Consider the following 16366-nt stretch of genomic DNA (forward strand, 5'->3'; position numbering starts at 1 on the left):
GTATAATATTATTCGTGGGTACTTGAAACTTCTAAAGTATACTATTATATATCTATGATAGTACCACGGTTTTTTGTTGATGTTTAACGCGTTATAAGTACCTAATAGATATTATGATATGATTAATTTGGAATTTGTTATAGGTATCTATTAAAGGTCAATTTTTTTTTTTAAATACTATAGACTATAATATAATATTATGTCTTATACCTAGACTGACATACCGTCTCCGCTCAGAATCGTTTTTCTTAAACAATGATATTATATCATTGAATTCAAATTTAATACCATCCATTATACAGTGACCCACTTATAACCTACTGTACAGCAGAGCGAAATCCACTTACCCACCTTTTTTTTTTTGCTTTCTATGTTTTCTGGCCATCTAGATTTTTGAGCTCAATAAATTCGCCCTCTAGTAACATTGAGTTGCCCATCCCTACACTATATATTAATGTAATTAACTTACCTAATATTTTGTGATAACGCTCGTCTCTTCGTCTATTTTCAGGTATAGCGACAATCCTCAGTTTCGGTTCGACGTACGCCAAACAACTGGGATATTCAAAAATCACTGTCGGATACATAATGATGAGCCTTTTCGTCATATCAATGTTAACGAAACCGGCGGTCGGCGCCATCGTCGATAAGTTCCGCGTAAAGAAATACATGTTTTTGGTGTTCATATTTACGACCGGTGTCTCTGCGTTCTTTCTGATGTTTGTGTCCAGACTGTCTTTAGAGACGTCCGTAGAGCTGGATTGTAATGTGAACATAACGACTGTTAAAATATATTTCGACCACACCAATAAACTTTCGGACTGCGATCAAAAAATACTAATGGGAAACAACGGAGAGAGGTTGGTGAATTGCAAGGTATTTAATTAAAAAGGTTATTAAAAAAAAAAAAATGTATGGTTTCGTCCTGTAGGATCTGTAAAGGATAATATTTGTTTAATTTCCCTATGTACTGATTGCACATCATTTAGAAACTCAGGCTCAAAATACTATATACCGAGTAATTCTTTGAAATTCATTGAACAACACTCGTTATTTCAAAAAATATAAATGTTTTTGAAATAGTCGTTATTAAAACAACATTTTTAAAATACAATATATAATATGTTTTTTAACATTTTCATCCATGTTTAAGTTTTTCACCTTATTGAATCAGTTTTGTAAAGTATTTGAGTAAATATATTTAAATACTTTTATGTAAATACTTTAAAAATTCAAAATACTTATTCGTCAGTCGTCACGTGTCAGATGTTTTTTGATAATAATTATATTATTTTATTTATGATATTAGTTCATTCATAAATGTTGTGAGCCCCTATTTATTATCTTGTAATTAAGTAATAAAACAAGTTTTATTTATTTTCATTTTTTATTATACATATTTTTATAAAGAGGTACAAAAAGTTTTATTAATACTTAGTTGAATATAACATAACAGTATTTAAAATAAGTATTTACAAAATTAATTTTGCAAACCAAATTTTAACGAAAAAAGTATTTGAAAAGTATTTAAATGCTTACTAAATATTTGTATTTATTCTGTAATACTTTTTCATGAAAACTTTTTCTGCGCCCCCCCACATTAACCTTTACTCATAAACAACTCGCCCTAAATTCATTCAATTTATATGCATCGAAATAATCAAAAAATATTCTGCTTTCGAAGATGAATTTATAACTATGTGTTGTAATTCAAAAATGTAGAATTCTTAAAAAAATTTAAGGATAAAAAATATTTAAAAATATAATTTTTTAATAAAAGGTTGTTTTGTAAGAACTTGAAATCATGTAAAAAAATATTTTCAAAAACATTAATACTTTTTGAATAATGTGTGTTTTACGTTAAAAAAATCACTTTGGTATATTACCTATATTTAATAATATTAGGTACATGATGCAATTTCAATTTTTTAAATGTTTAGTTTTTTTTTTAAAACAATCTTAATTTTTGGTATTGTAAATATATAAATACTATTGATCGTAATGTATTATTTTTCCAGTTGTACTGTAATAATAATGAAATATTGTTTTCGGAAATGTTGTCAACATCGAAAAATGGACTAAACATAAACTCTAGTGATGTCGAAATTTTGGAAACTAAAACAACCGATTTTCCAATATTAATACATTTGCACAACTCCAACACTGAACGAGTAATGAATGCGAATATCATAAAATCATCAAAAATATTGTTATTTATTTAATTTAAATTATATTATGATCATCAATAGTATGGTTCCTATAATTTTCGAGTGCGATACGTCGATATAAATCACAGTCGAATGACGTCTCCAGTTTGTCATCGTCCGACAATAACGCCCTGTCAACTGTACTGTCCCAGTCCGGTGATCATGGAATTGGCAGCGACGCCAAAATCTCAAAAAACTATCGTTGCCATGCCAGAATTTTGGGAATTTTTCTCATTGTTGTGCATATTTTGGATTAGCCAATCGGGTATATGGGCCATACAAGATCCGATTTGTTTCGACCTCTTAGGTAAGTCTTTGCGCTACAAAACATTATGTCGAATCGAACCTTGCAGTATTGGTATATGGAAAAAAAACCAAAATCATAACTTATATAATTCTATCAATCATATACTTAATATGCTCATTTGCATACATTTTTCTTAATAAAAATATGTATCATAATTTTATATTTGTTTAATATAATAATTTGCTTTGCCTATATTTTTTTTTCTGAAACACGCTTACAATTATTATATATAATAAATAATAATTATTACCGTTGTATTATAAAATCTATAGTAGTTATGTAAATTGGAAATAAATAAAATGTCTTTGTAATAAATTGGACAAAACTGGGCACTAACTAGTTGGTTTTAATTCGTATTGATTTTGTAACGTAACTAGTTGAATTTAACGTGTAAGACAATCTAATCTAACTCGTTAAAAATGTAATTAGTTATTTTTGTAGTTTATTTTTTTCATTCATTGAATGTTTCAATTTCTTATTTTGTTGTATTCTAATGACTGATATTTCAAAAAATTTACGTTATTTTCTACCGATTTGATAAATTTGATCAAATTATCAGTTGACAGTTGTTTAGTTTAATTTTTCGTTCATCCCCAATAATTCAAGTTAGTTACTTACCCACCTACTTAATAACTAATTTAGATAATGCATAATATTTGAAAAAAATGTTTTTTTAATTTATATTTATTAATATATTTTTATATTTATATAAATATATTAATTTATTTTTATATTAAAGTAACTTAACTTTAACTAGTTGTAAAAAGTGACAAACTTGCCCGGCTTTGTAATTGAATAAAATAAATATGTAATTAATCGCACAATATTTGAATGTACAATTAATTTATAAATAATTTTTATAATATTGATAACACAGCAAATAGTTTTTATACCTAATATTATATTTTGTGATCATGCTAATTCACTGATTACAATATTATCACTCTGGTTTTTTTTCCGGAATTCCTTATTATTATATGCATGCATTTACCGTGTTTATCTGTCCGTCCCTTAGAAGACAAACCCAACGACTTTGGAAAGCAAAGGTGCTGGACGTCCATCGGATGGGGGTCCGTTACGATGCTCAGCGGTTGGCTCGTAGACTATTTCAGCTACGACAAAGTGCAAAAAGACTACACGCCCATATCTTATTTGATATTATCGTTTATGATTTTGAATTTTTTCGTCGCTTCCAACATCCCAGTACGGTACACATTTGCTCGTTATTGTTACATGTCCACATTATAACGGCGGGTAATTTTACTGTTCGAATACGCGTGTTACAGGTGGTCGAGTCCAAATTGTCGCAGAACACGTTCCAGAACGTTTTTAAATTGTTCGGAAAACTTCACGTTATAAGTTTTTTTGTTTGGATTCTGTTGCTCGGTGTTTACAGCTCGATGACGATGAGTTACCTCTTTTGGTAAGTCGAATCTGATGTATCGTTACACCTGGTGATGACTACTAACTGTCAACTGGCAAACGCCAATAATATCATAGTATAGTTTTATCAACATTTTGATTGTAATATTCTAGATTTCCACACAAAAATTATTTTTATATCTTATGAATATTGGTATTATATTGGTGCAAATTACGAACCCTTTTTTTGATTATTATCATCTATATTTTGGCGTGAATTACAAACTCCCAAATGCGTATTGGGCGCGATTTACAATCGTCCCGCGGCTTCGTTTGGCACAATTTATACGTGTGACCTATATAATATGTATATTTTATGGCTACGGTCGTACGATGGATGTAAATAATATTATACGTTACCTGTCGCACTTGCAGGTACCTCGAAGACTTGGCCACGGAGTACCAATGTCACCAAATGGCGTGGATAAAAACGCTACAGGGCTTTTCTCAGGGCGCCCAGAGCTTCTTCGGCGAAATGCCGGTTTTCTTCTGCTCCGGTTGGATAATAAAACGCATTGGGCACAAACACTGCATGTCACTGGTCTTGTTCGCGTTTACCGTCCGATTTTTTTTCTACTCCATCATGACGAATCCCTTTTGGGTGCTGTTGATCGAAATCCTAAACGGCATGGCATACGCACTGGGCCGCGCGGTGATGGTATCGTACTCCAGAAGGATCTCTCCGCCGAGTGCGCACCACACAGTCTTAGGACTCGTAGGACTTTTCGATTGCATCGGTGAGTGCAATTTTTTTGTTTATAATATATTCGTATATAATTCGTTAAAATTGCGTAGGTACCACTCTATAATACCGCAAAAGCGCTTAGTATGATATCTTATGAGTTCAATTTTTTTTATCCACTTAAACACTGAATGTGTTTACTTAACTTAATTGATTGTCACCAATTTGTAATGTACATTTCGTGAAGAATTATATCTTAGGGCGTTAACCTGTTGTCCTTAGTGGCTGTTTTCGAAATTTAAAATATTAACCAGTTGCCATCAACCAAATGTAGGCACCAGTTACCACACATTAAAAGATTAAATATAATATTTATAATTACATATTATTATATCGTATGTCACATATAATTGTATTATATTTATTCTTTTATCATAGGTATGCATTTTTACAATTCTAGTTTTTTTTTTACATATTTATCTCTCTTATTTAACTGATTGGTATTGTAATAATGTATAATTCAGTGGTTCTCAATCTTTTTATATCCACATATCACCTACACAGTTTGAAAATGTTCATGTGTCACTTGACCAAATAACACTTTTTTTTAGTATCATAAATGTATACGTTATTTTACATGTATGGAATTTTATTAGAACAACAAAAGTATGACAGTGTAAGCATTTAATTATTATTTAAATTTTTAGTAGGTAATATCAAATGAACCAAATAACAAAATAAGGTTGAGGGCAACTGGTGCATTTTGGAACTCCATAAAAGCCATAAAAGCAAAAACCAATACAATAGCTTGCTGATGATTGAAATAACTGACAGAAATTGATCACTATTACGTATTATTTCCTATGTTAAACTTCAAGACCAACACGAAAATCAGATTAACTACCAGCTACGAGGGTTAAATTTGATCAGTGATCTTAATAATTCTAATACAAATATTATTATTATTACTGAGAATTATAAAAAATAAATTTATATTGATTAAATAATATAATCTATTTAATTTAATTAATGTAGATCAAGGTTTTTGTGACGTACCTATTATAACGGAATGGATTTTAGATTATATGAGTGGAGCAAATGAGTGATATCAGTCTCGCCATAATATGTAGTTCAATAGCTAAGGCTTGAACATTAAATATAAGATAATACTCATGAGTTTTTCTCATAGAAATTTTACATTCAATTTATTATTTTGTGCCTATTGTTGTTTCACTGAATATTCTATTTCTTCTAGGTTTATCATTAGGTGGTGTGCTAGCTTCACATATATACGACTTTTATGGAGGAGTTTGGTTGTTCAGATTATTTTCATACGGTTCAGCTGTTATGTGCGTTTTACAAATTACATATAATTTGTTGACTAGGTCAAACGAAAAGACTATAGATTATTAACATTTTTACTTATTTTTATTTTTGGAAACCGTTCGACTGTATTAGAACCGTTTCAACAAGGCATATGTTTTTACTGTACAGAACTTATTCAAAGGTTCTATACTTTAGATTTTTTAAATATGAGTTTAATAAAGTTGAGTTTTATTTACAATATATAATGATGCAGTATATAATATTAATTGAGTATTTGTGTATTCTGTTATACAAAATATGATTTATATTCATTGAGATTAGTTTGTATTATATAATTTAATAATATTTAGAAATAATTTTATTTTCACATTCGTGATTTGTTCACAATTGAACAATTTTTTTTTTTTTATGTTCATTCGACTTCATTGTGTAAATATCGCCAACCTATATTTTTTTGAAATAAGTTTTTACTGATAAATAATTTCTGAGAGTTGTAATGTAACTAATAAACTGTAAGAGTTACAAAATTAAAAGGTGACGAATTTTTGTCAGAATAATAAAAAGAACACAGTATACATGGAGTTGGAGCAAAAGAAAATATGCTGAAGCAATAGCCAATGATCACTGTCTTCGGATGAAGATGGATCAGTGATCACCATTGACTAATCATCCGTGGATTGACTCTTTGTACATTTTTTAATAATTTTTTTCGTTTAGGGTTGTATACTATGATGAATATAGAAATTATAGAAATCATTAAACCCTTATTATACCTAACTCGTTTTCTTCATCCGTATATCCTTCCTGAAAATACATTTCTACGGAAACTTAAAATGATTATTTCACATACTATGATTTTTAATTATTTACTTAATACGTTTATCAAAAAATCAGATTATGGAAATTGAATTTCTGAAAGAATTAAACGAGTAGATAATATAATACTTATGACACTTTGTATTATTCAATATTTATTTGTTAAATCAAAATACTAATAATTACATTTTTTAATAGATAATTGATTTAAATCAACATAAGATCTTAAGAATAACTTATTAAAAATGTCTTCAGTCAATATATAATGATAGCTCCAAACAATTGGGGTCAATTGTGCACAGTTGTCAAAATGAAGCTTTTGTTATATTTTCAATTTAGAATATTATACAATATGTTATATAGTAAGATGTTGAAAATTATTTACGATCTGATTTATGTCTAAATGTAATTTTTAATTATAGTACAATAGGTAATATTTAATTAGAATAATATATTGTAAAATATATACAGTAAATGTTTTTCATATAAACGAGTTTTTTTACATTTATTTTTACAAATGTGTTTTCTAACCACCAATTGGGTCTATTTTAATTATTGCCTGTTTGTACTACTGAGATCAAACAAATTGTGAAAATTCCACATCCCAAACATTATGTTTTCAGGGTATGTTTTGTAGATGGCATTGGATATTTGATTTACTTATTTATATAGTGTAACCACAGTACAAAATTTAAAGAGAAAAATGAATTAATAGTGTAGAGGAGACTTGTTGATTTTACAATGTCATAATATTATTAGTGTAAATAGTAAACGGCCTCATACAAAACTGTCACACAAACACTGTATCTGCAGTAACTACCTATGTCCTATCTATATCAAACAGCGTTATCTGGACTTCTACTTCAAAGATGAGTGATCTTTGATTTAAATGGGTATAATGTGATGTCAAATATTGAAATACGTGATTCAATTTTTTTGGTTTTACTTTTGCCTAACAGACTAAGAAAATTGAAAATTATAAATTTATGTAAACAGCTCAAAACGAGTCAAGTATTATAGGAAATGATAAAATAAATATACATTTCAAGTATCTACAGTTATTCGTTTTTGAATAACAACAAAATAAGAAATATATTTTGGAGACAACATCATCTTTGTTTATCTATTATTATTTTATATACTGCTCGTTAAAATATGTTAGGTATAAAAGACCTTTTTAAATAAACTTTTACTTTTTCAATAGTTAATATATCAAAAAACACCGATGGGATTATTTCCGAAGCATTGCGTTTTCTATAAATCTCATAATATGTATTTTTGCTCTTAAACCGCTTTTTGAGGGTCTAATAAATAAAAGTCGGTGCCGCTTTTTCCAATTTTCTCAAAAATTTAAAATTTGTATTTTATATTTTAGTTACTGTACCTTAAAATTATTATAATATTTATCCACTATAATCTACCACCCAATAACTATTTAGGGGGAGGGCTTATAACGATTGGTGTAGCGTACTCTTAAGTATAATAATATGTTTTTGATTTTGTAGTACTGATGATGTTTTTATAGAAATTATTGTTCAGTACCTAATTTGTTAAAGTATTTACCTACATTACTATTGGTGATGAACAGATTTTTTTCTGATTATTGTACGTTTCTTTCCGATTTATAAAATTACAGAAAATCTATGTTCTTTAATTTTTTGATACCCTAAACTCTTAAGTACTGAATAGATCTTTCAAAACAAAATAATTTGGAAAATGTTTGTGATTTGACGAATTTGTTGTATCAATTTTCACTAACGCCCTATAGCGGGTTAAGAATATTCGTCGTAAATAATACAACTATGTAATTCAATAATTGATGTAAGTAATATACTAATTTGAGCTACTGACGAAGTTTATAATAATTTTTTCCACCTGAATTGGATTTAGACCATTATGCAATGTCAAGACCGATAAGCTATACGTATATAGATACAGACTTTTAGCAATGTTCTAAATCAGCCAAAAAAAAACTGAAATTATGATTATCGACGTCTGTGTCATATTTAACTATTTATTTTATATCTATTAAAAAAATTACCAACAATTGATCGATTCTGCAGCCGGTAAGTTGAATTAATATTATTTGTAATTTACATATTACCTATGGTAATTCAATTTTTGTATATAATAATTAATAATTTAAATGAGAAATGTTAGACCATTGCGCAACGTCAAGACCGATAAGCTATATGTATATACATTATACATTGAACATTGATACGGTTAACAAACGATGTAAGTACCTAATAAAATATAAGACTCAAAAAGCTTCAATTTAATATTGAGAAAAATATTAACTTTAATTCAGCGTTATCTGAAAAAAGGTGTGCAAATGGGTGTCACTCTGCTGTACATTAGATTACAAGTGGGTCAATGTACATGGACGATGGACGATGATACATGCGGGGCATGGCCGTTTTCGACCAAAAACGTACCCTTCCCTTTTCGGCCGATTCACTTTTCGACCAAAAAAAAAAGTTCAATATATTATACAATATTAATGTTATACTAATCGAAAATTATTAAAACCTATAATAATAATTTATATAAATATAATATAATGTTTTGTCGTAAATAGTGGTCGCCGAGTTTGATTGTGATGTGATGGCAATCGGCAACTACCATAATATTATAAAAGTTGCTGTATATGTAGAATGTACCCAGACCGATTGTTATAGGTATTGAGCGAGCACTATCTTTTATAAATATTATTAGGTATTCATTTATAAATTTTAGTATTTTATACAACTTATGTATTTTTAAATATTTTTTTATGATATGTATAACATAAACACTTATATGTAATTATTATCATTATTTATTTGTAACCTACTACTATATTTAAAAATAACTAAAAACAATTATTTTTTCTCCATAAAGACTTATAATAATTATTATTTAGTAATATTTTTTTGGTCGAAAAGTGAATCGGCCGAAAAGGGGAGGGTACGTTTTTGGTCGAAAAGTGTCTCGCCCGATACATGATGATACACCATACGACGATTATGACAGACTTTTAGCAATGTTTTAAATCAACCAAAAAAAAAAATCGATATTATAATTATCGACGTCTGTGTCATATTTAACTATTATTATTTTATATATATATTAAAAAAAGGGCCAACGATTGATCGACTCTGTAGCCGGTAAGTTGAATTAATATTATTTGCAATTTTCATATTATAATAATATATTTAAATATTTGTATATATAATAATGTACATGAGAAATTTCAAGTACCCACTTGTAATTTATTTAAATTACAACAAAACAACTAAAATCGTTATTTTTGGTTATGTAGAATGTAATTTCGTCTAAATTTGAATTTAAAATAACAATAAAAAAAACTGAGTTTTTGTATTTCTTAGATTTTTTGGTCACAGAATTAACTGTGGAAACTTTGTTTTACATTTTTAATCTTTAGATATTGAACATTTTTACATTTTAAACTACTAATTAATTTGAAAATTTTCTATTTGATAAATTTTGTTAAAATTTGTACTTTAAATTATTATAAAAATAAAAACGTCCAAAATATGTATTTTAATATTTTTCATCTACTGTTGTAACAATATATCAGGAGCCTTGTATTACATTTTCAAGCTTTTTGACCCAACGAATACAATTTTATTGACGTTTATATAAAACAAAACTAAAATAATAATTGAAGATTGAAAATGTCCATGAACAGCTCAAAACGATAAAAAATATTTTGAAAATATATATCATGTATATAGTAAATGATAAAATAAACATTTTGTGTAAATTTCAAGTATCTACTGTAATCAGTTTTTGAATATCAACGAAATAAGAAAATCGTTGTATGAGGATTTGTATTACGGGTGAGTATCCAATTTATAATTTACAATTCTCTTAAAAATTTAATTTGACTGTCCTAAGACTTATTTTATGTTAAATGTAGGAAAAAATAAGGAGAATATTGTATTACATTTTCAAAGCTTAGATTCAAAATGAAAACTCTTTATAAATATATAACTCAAAGTAATTTGCACATTTTCGAGATTTATACGTATTTTGTCAAAGTTCGAACTTTAAATACTTGTAATAAAAAATTTTAATTATGTATTTTTAATATTTTTCATCTGAAATTTTACCAATTTATTATGAGTACTACATTTTCAAGCCTTGTCCAACGAATAATTTTGTATTGACATAAATAGAAAAAAACTAATAAAATTGGAAACTGAATATTTCCATAAACAGATCAAAACAAGTCGAAATATTTTGAAATTGTTATAATAATATAATATAATTTTTTATTTTTAATAATATAAATATATATAATATAAATATTCAGTGAAAGTTCATGTTTATACAGTCATTTGTCTTAGAGTTAAACCAAAAATCAATATCGATTTTGTCGAAAACCTGATTTTCGGGGTTCTATTAACATTTATGAAAATCTGAATTTAAAACGCTTACAAGAAAATTGTGTACATACAATATAGTTATGTAATTTTGATATTTTAAATTTTGTTTCCCATACAACTTATGAGGAAACTTGTATTATCTACATTTTCAAGCTTGTTGACCAATCCTAAATATCAATAATCAAAAATTTGAAAATTTCAAGTACCTACTAATAAATAATAAAATGTATAAAGTATAGAAAACTAGAAAATTATTATTTATTGTTTAATTATATGTTTCAAGCTTATACGGTTAATATTTTTTTAAATAATAACAGAATGACAAAATCTATCGTTTATCATTTCATTTCACTTAATTTCAATAACTTCTTAACAATAATATTTATGGATTTAAACGCTTAGAAAAACAAATGATGCACTTTGTTTAATGTTTTACCTTTTTTAATCGAAAAAATAATTGTACTATAATTACCTGTATGAACAAAAAGGTAAATTCATATACTTTTTTATTTTTAAAACCTTTAGTTGATAACTATTACAGTTCAACAATTACAGATAATGATTACATAAACCAATTAAAAATTAAAATATACATAGAAGCAATAGAAATTGGTGGTAATTAGACGATAAATATACAAAAGGTATTGATGTGAAAATAAAGGTTATGATTATGGATTCGTGGAAGATATAATCAAGGAGAGACGGTGTTCTTAGATAGAAATGAGTTTAGAGTGTGGATAAATTTTAATTAATTTTGTACTATTAATATTTCAGAATCGTTTTAACAACGAGATGGGTTGTTGTGAAATCGATTTACTCAAATAACAGTGTAGTCCACACAAATTGGCTACCTAGTGAAAACCTACTCAGATCAATTATCTACGAACAATACAAATATTCAATAAAATATATTTTATTGAACATTTTAAATTCTAATATTACAGAAGTGTTACAACTATGTTTTGTGGGCATTGGTGCAAACAATTTTCAATAAAATATAAATGGCTTTATGTATCATAATTCATAAGATGATACACCATAAAAATGCACTAAAAATGTAAACAAGTGCAAAATAAAAGTTACATTTTTTAATTCCTTGATGTATGAAATTAACTTTTTGCTTGGAAACCAATGTTTTCGGACATTTCGAAAAAAATGCAATTTGCATTCAAATCCGTTCCCTAATAATATGTAATGCAATTATTTCATAGGATTTAAAAAAATATATTTTCATTTTAAGTTCATTTAAAATTTAAAATTTTCAAATCGACTTCTTGAAAAGTTTTGATATTTTGTCATAGAACTCATAGGTACATGACGCACATCTAGAACAAGAACGCCACAACTCAAAATTCATCGATTTTGTGTTATGACTACTGACGGGTAGCAAAAAAATAGCTCTATATAATGCAAGAAAAAACATTACCACATTCAATACCATTTTTCATTAAGGCACTAAAAGGATGTGCCAGTGTTGAGTTATTTAATTCTTAGCTAAATTTCACAACAATAGGGCCATATTTAATGCATGGCAGTATACTTATTTTAATTTATCCAATAAATCACTGAAGTCAAAATTCAAGATTGCCTTATTTCGATTTGCGGTGTTCTTGAAGTAAACACAATCTAATTATCGTGTGATTTGTAAAGTGCAAAATAGAAATATTTAGAGTTGCGGCGGTATTGAATTTTATAATTTGTTACATCGCAGCCACAATATTATGAAACGCAGCACTGCCATATTTTAGTATATGGTTGTCTGGACACGTTGACTGCCACTATTTCAATGTGCTAACCATATGGGTCACAGCATTTTATAACCAAAAATATTAATTAATTAATTACTGATAAGAAATGAAATAATATTTAAATGCTGATTGGAGCGTTTTGTTCTGCAGATAACAGAGAATCTGATAGTGCGTTATTTTGACGGTCACTGAGGGGCTATTTGACAAAAAAAAGCCTTGAGGGACAAATATTGATCCTTCATGGCCCACTTAGAATTAAAAATTCTACTGAGGGACAAAAATGACCCTGTGTTAAAATAAATTTCTGTATAATACAGTCACATCTCAAAATATATGGAGTCTTGCACTTACCTAAACAATCCACAATCCACCTAAAAAAATCCACAAGTCTAAATTTTTGGGTTGAAGAGGGTATTTCATAATAGGTATTTCAAAAAGCCGTGTTGTGTAGTATATATATTTGCAAGTATTTAAGTTTTTAGTTTTAAACGCAAAAACTCTTTTAAATAATATCATATTATATTTAAAGTATTTTAACTTCCAATCATTTTTTTTTCAAAACTACAAATTTGAGTTGTTCCAGAGGTGCGATGTATAAAAAAATGTAATCGGACACACATCGAAGTACGTATAATTTACCATCGGTCTAAAAACGTATGAAAAATGTGTGCCACGTTGATAACGGCCGTGTCACGCTGAAGTCCCACGTGAGTCGAACGCGAACAAACCGAATAAAGTACCAGGAACGCATGCACTGGAGGCGTTGAACGAGTATATTATTATTTATTATGTTTTTGTGTAGCTAAGCCGCCGCCGACGTCGTCGAAAAAACCGAAGAACGGCGTACCGGTGGCGACTGGACCATGCAACCCTGGTACCACATAGTCGGAATTTTGACATTTTTGATTATTCCAGGTGTCCATTTTATTTGTCGTTTGTATTTTGTCGGTGAACAAAAACGGTTTCGTACTTCCAGTAAGTAAGTACGGCTCATTCAAGCGGTTTTCAGTAAAAATACCTATTATACAAATTGTAGAGCAGGACTTCGTCTAGAACCGTAAGAAGTCTGAGATATTTCCATTAATAATTAGCTCAATTGATAAAATGGAAAAAAAAAAACAATATACTTACTGTACGTTATTGCCATTTTGTGATATTGAACGGTTGAAATACGATAGCAAAAATCGGGTTACTCACGATTTTCAAAAAAAAATTCTCCTCTATAAGTTTTACTATAGGTATATATACTGTAAAACCCTTCAATAAGCCGTTTTAAATTTTAATTTAAGTACGAAACCATGTTTATCGAAAAAAAATGTTACGTCCAACAATTAATAGTTTATAAATACCCAGATAAGGAAATAGGTGACTATTGAAATTCACCAAACCAATTTTCGACGTAATTTTCAATTTTTAGTAACCGGAATCCAGTGTGTTATGTTCTGAATTTATCTGGCCTGTCCGTCTCTTAATATAGGTATTAAAATCAAATATAAGTTTAAAGAAGTCAATATATTATATAGATAGATAAAAATAATTTTAATTTACCTTTTGTAATAATTGGTGGACACACGGCGTAAGCATAAACGTAATAGAATAATAATTTTCCGCATTTCAGGTCGGTGGTTTACTATCCGTCTGTCTACAAATACAATGTCACTTGATGGCACTAAAGAATGAAATTGTTGCATATATGGAGTAATAATAACTAGAACATAATATGTATCTTCCTTAGAATTAAATGTTCAAATAATATATTTTATTATAGCACTATAATATAGAAGCTGTCTTTGACAAAGTGCTGTAAGCTATTAACCGAAGTATAAGATAAATGCATATAAAACCATAACCACACTTTGCAGGCGACAATGCAAAATTACATTTTTATATTTATCAGTTGGAGCTTATTAGTATTTAGTATTTTTTAATTCACTCGCAACCATTTTGCAAGCACCATTACTGTTACATTAAATTTAAAAACTATTTTTTAAATAACTAATAAGCTAACAGCAGTACAGCACTATGGTCTGAAATTATAACTCTTTATCTCAATGTTAGTGTAAGAACAATCTTATCTAATTTGTAAGAACAATGTTTATATTTAAATAACAGTTATCTAAATAGTACCTAAATATTTGTTACGTAATACAAAATATTTAAAATTATTAATTGATTTAAAATATTGAGAATATTGTTATAACTTCAATGCTTATATCATAACCAATTCATAACTAACCTTACAAAAAGTAGGAAAACTGTATTGATATTCTGAAAACTTTATAAGGATATCGTTAGTCGTTAGATGATTAGATTTATTTAGATATACACTTTATAAATACAATTAAATAACTGATAATTATATATTATATAAATGAGTTAAAAAAAAAAGGACCAGTTGCAGGTTATTTTAAACACCAATATTTTGTAACTAGTATTGAGTACCTATTGTAGAGCCACTAATATATTAAATTATGTTATCGTGATATAAAACAAAATAATATTAATGTTAATGTTTGAAAATTATTTATTATAATATATTAATTTTTTTAATGACAAGTAGATATACTTAAGCTTAGTGTATTATATTTGTATAATTAAATATTAATAATGTGGTCATTATTAGACTAATAAATATTAGCTTTTAAAAAAAATGTCATCGATCGATGTCATGGGATTGTGAGCAATATTGTAGTCTGTGGATCATTTTTCCTAGGACCAGTGATTTTTATTCCGCGATTCACTGTATTTATATTATAGTTCAGTGCATATAATATACTGTAAAATTATGTATAACTAGTTGTCCGACCTTCCTCCGGAAGAAATTATTTCTTTATAATTTAACTTAAAAACATATGACTATTTTTTGGCTATACAAATAATATAATGTAATTACATATTTTAGTTATTGTTATTGCTAATTTCTGAAAATTATATATCTTACATTTTTAATTCAACCACTGGAGTGGTAAATTTTATTCTTTTTATTATAGAATAGAGATAAGGTAGAAAAAAAATGTAACAATAAATTATTTGTTCAATGAATAATATATATTTCAAATGGAAAAATTTCAAGTGCAAACAAATAAATAAATAATTAATAATAATAATAAATAAACAAACAAACAAACCGGTTTCCTTCATCTCCAAAATCAAGTTAGATTCTTATATAATATTAACTTAAACTTGTCAGGTGGTCCGCCGGGAGCCTTCCTCTTCTTATTTCTTATCCTTTACGTCATTGTCAAATTTGTCATCAAGCTTTTATATTGTGATGTAGACACGTAGTATATAATATTATTTACTGTATAGATAAAGAAAAATTTAAATTGACTACTCTATGTTTTGTGCATGGACTAAATACACTTTTGTGGGGGAAAAGTTCTATATTATAAAGTGTGAGGTACGATCAATTTTTATTTTAGCATCTAGTGCTGACAAAACCTTACAAATTACTTACAAATGTT

At 27.6% G+C, this 16366-nt stretch overlaps 2 protein-coding genes across 5 annotated transcripts in view; both read left to right on the forward strand.

The window, feature by feature from the left end:
• LOC100570722 (major facilitator superfamily domain-containing protein 6-A) overlaps positions 1 to 6209 on the forward strand; it is a 14133-nt gene extending 7924 nt beyond the window's left edge. For 3 of the 4 annotated variants that reach the window (XM_029490658.1, XM_008185443.3, XM_029490657.1), the window contains 7 exons: positions 512 to 876; positions 2019 to 2171; positions 2250 to 2514; positions 3530 to 3717; positions 3801 to 3937; positions 4312 to 4673; positions 5874 to 6209. In XM_029490658.1, the coding sequence (XP_029346518.1) occupies positions 512 to 876; positions 2019 to 2171; positions 2250 to 2514; positions 3530 to 3717; positions 3801 to 3937; positions 4312 to 4673; positions 5874 to 6031 (1628 nt within the window). In that variant the 3' untranslated portion in view covers positions 6032 to 6209. Of the gene's footprint in view, positions 1 to 511; positions 877 to 2018; positions 2172 to 2249; positions 2515 to 3529; positions 3718 to 3800; positions 3938 to 4311; positions 4674 to 5325; positions 5593 to 5873 lie in introns of those variants that run through there. The other variant, XM_029490659.1, reaches the window with a different exon arrangement.
• LOC107883906 overlaps positions 1 to 16366 on the forward strand; it is a 52937-nt gene that overhangs the window by 1817 nt on the left and 34754 nt on the right. The gene's annotated exons all lie outside the window — the stretch shown is intronic.

The sequence above is a fragment of the Acyrthosiphon pisum genome, chromosome A2, assembly GCF_005508785.2.
Source record: "Acyrthosiphon pisum isolate AL4f chromosome A2, pea_aphid_22Mar2018_4r6ur, whole genome shotgun sequence".
Classification (NCBI taxonomy): Eukaryota; Metazoa; Arthropoda; class Insecta; order Hemiptera; family Aphididae; genus Acyrthosiphon; species Acyrthosiphon pisum.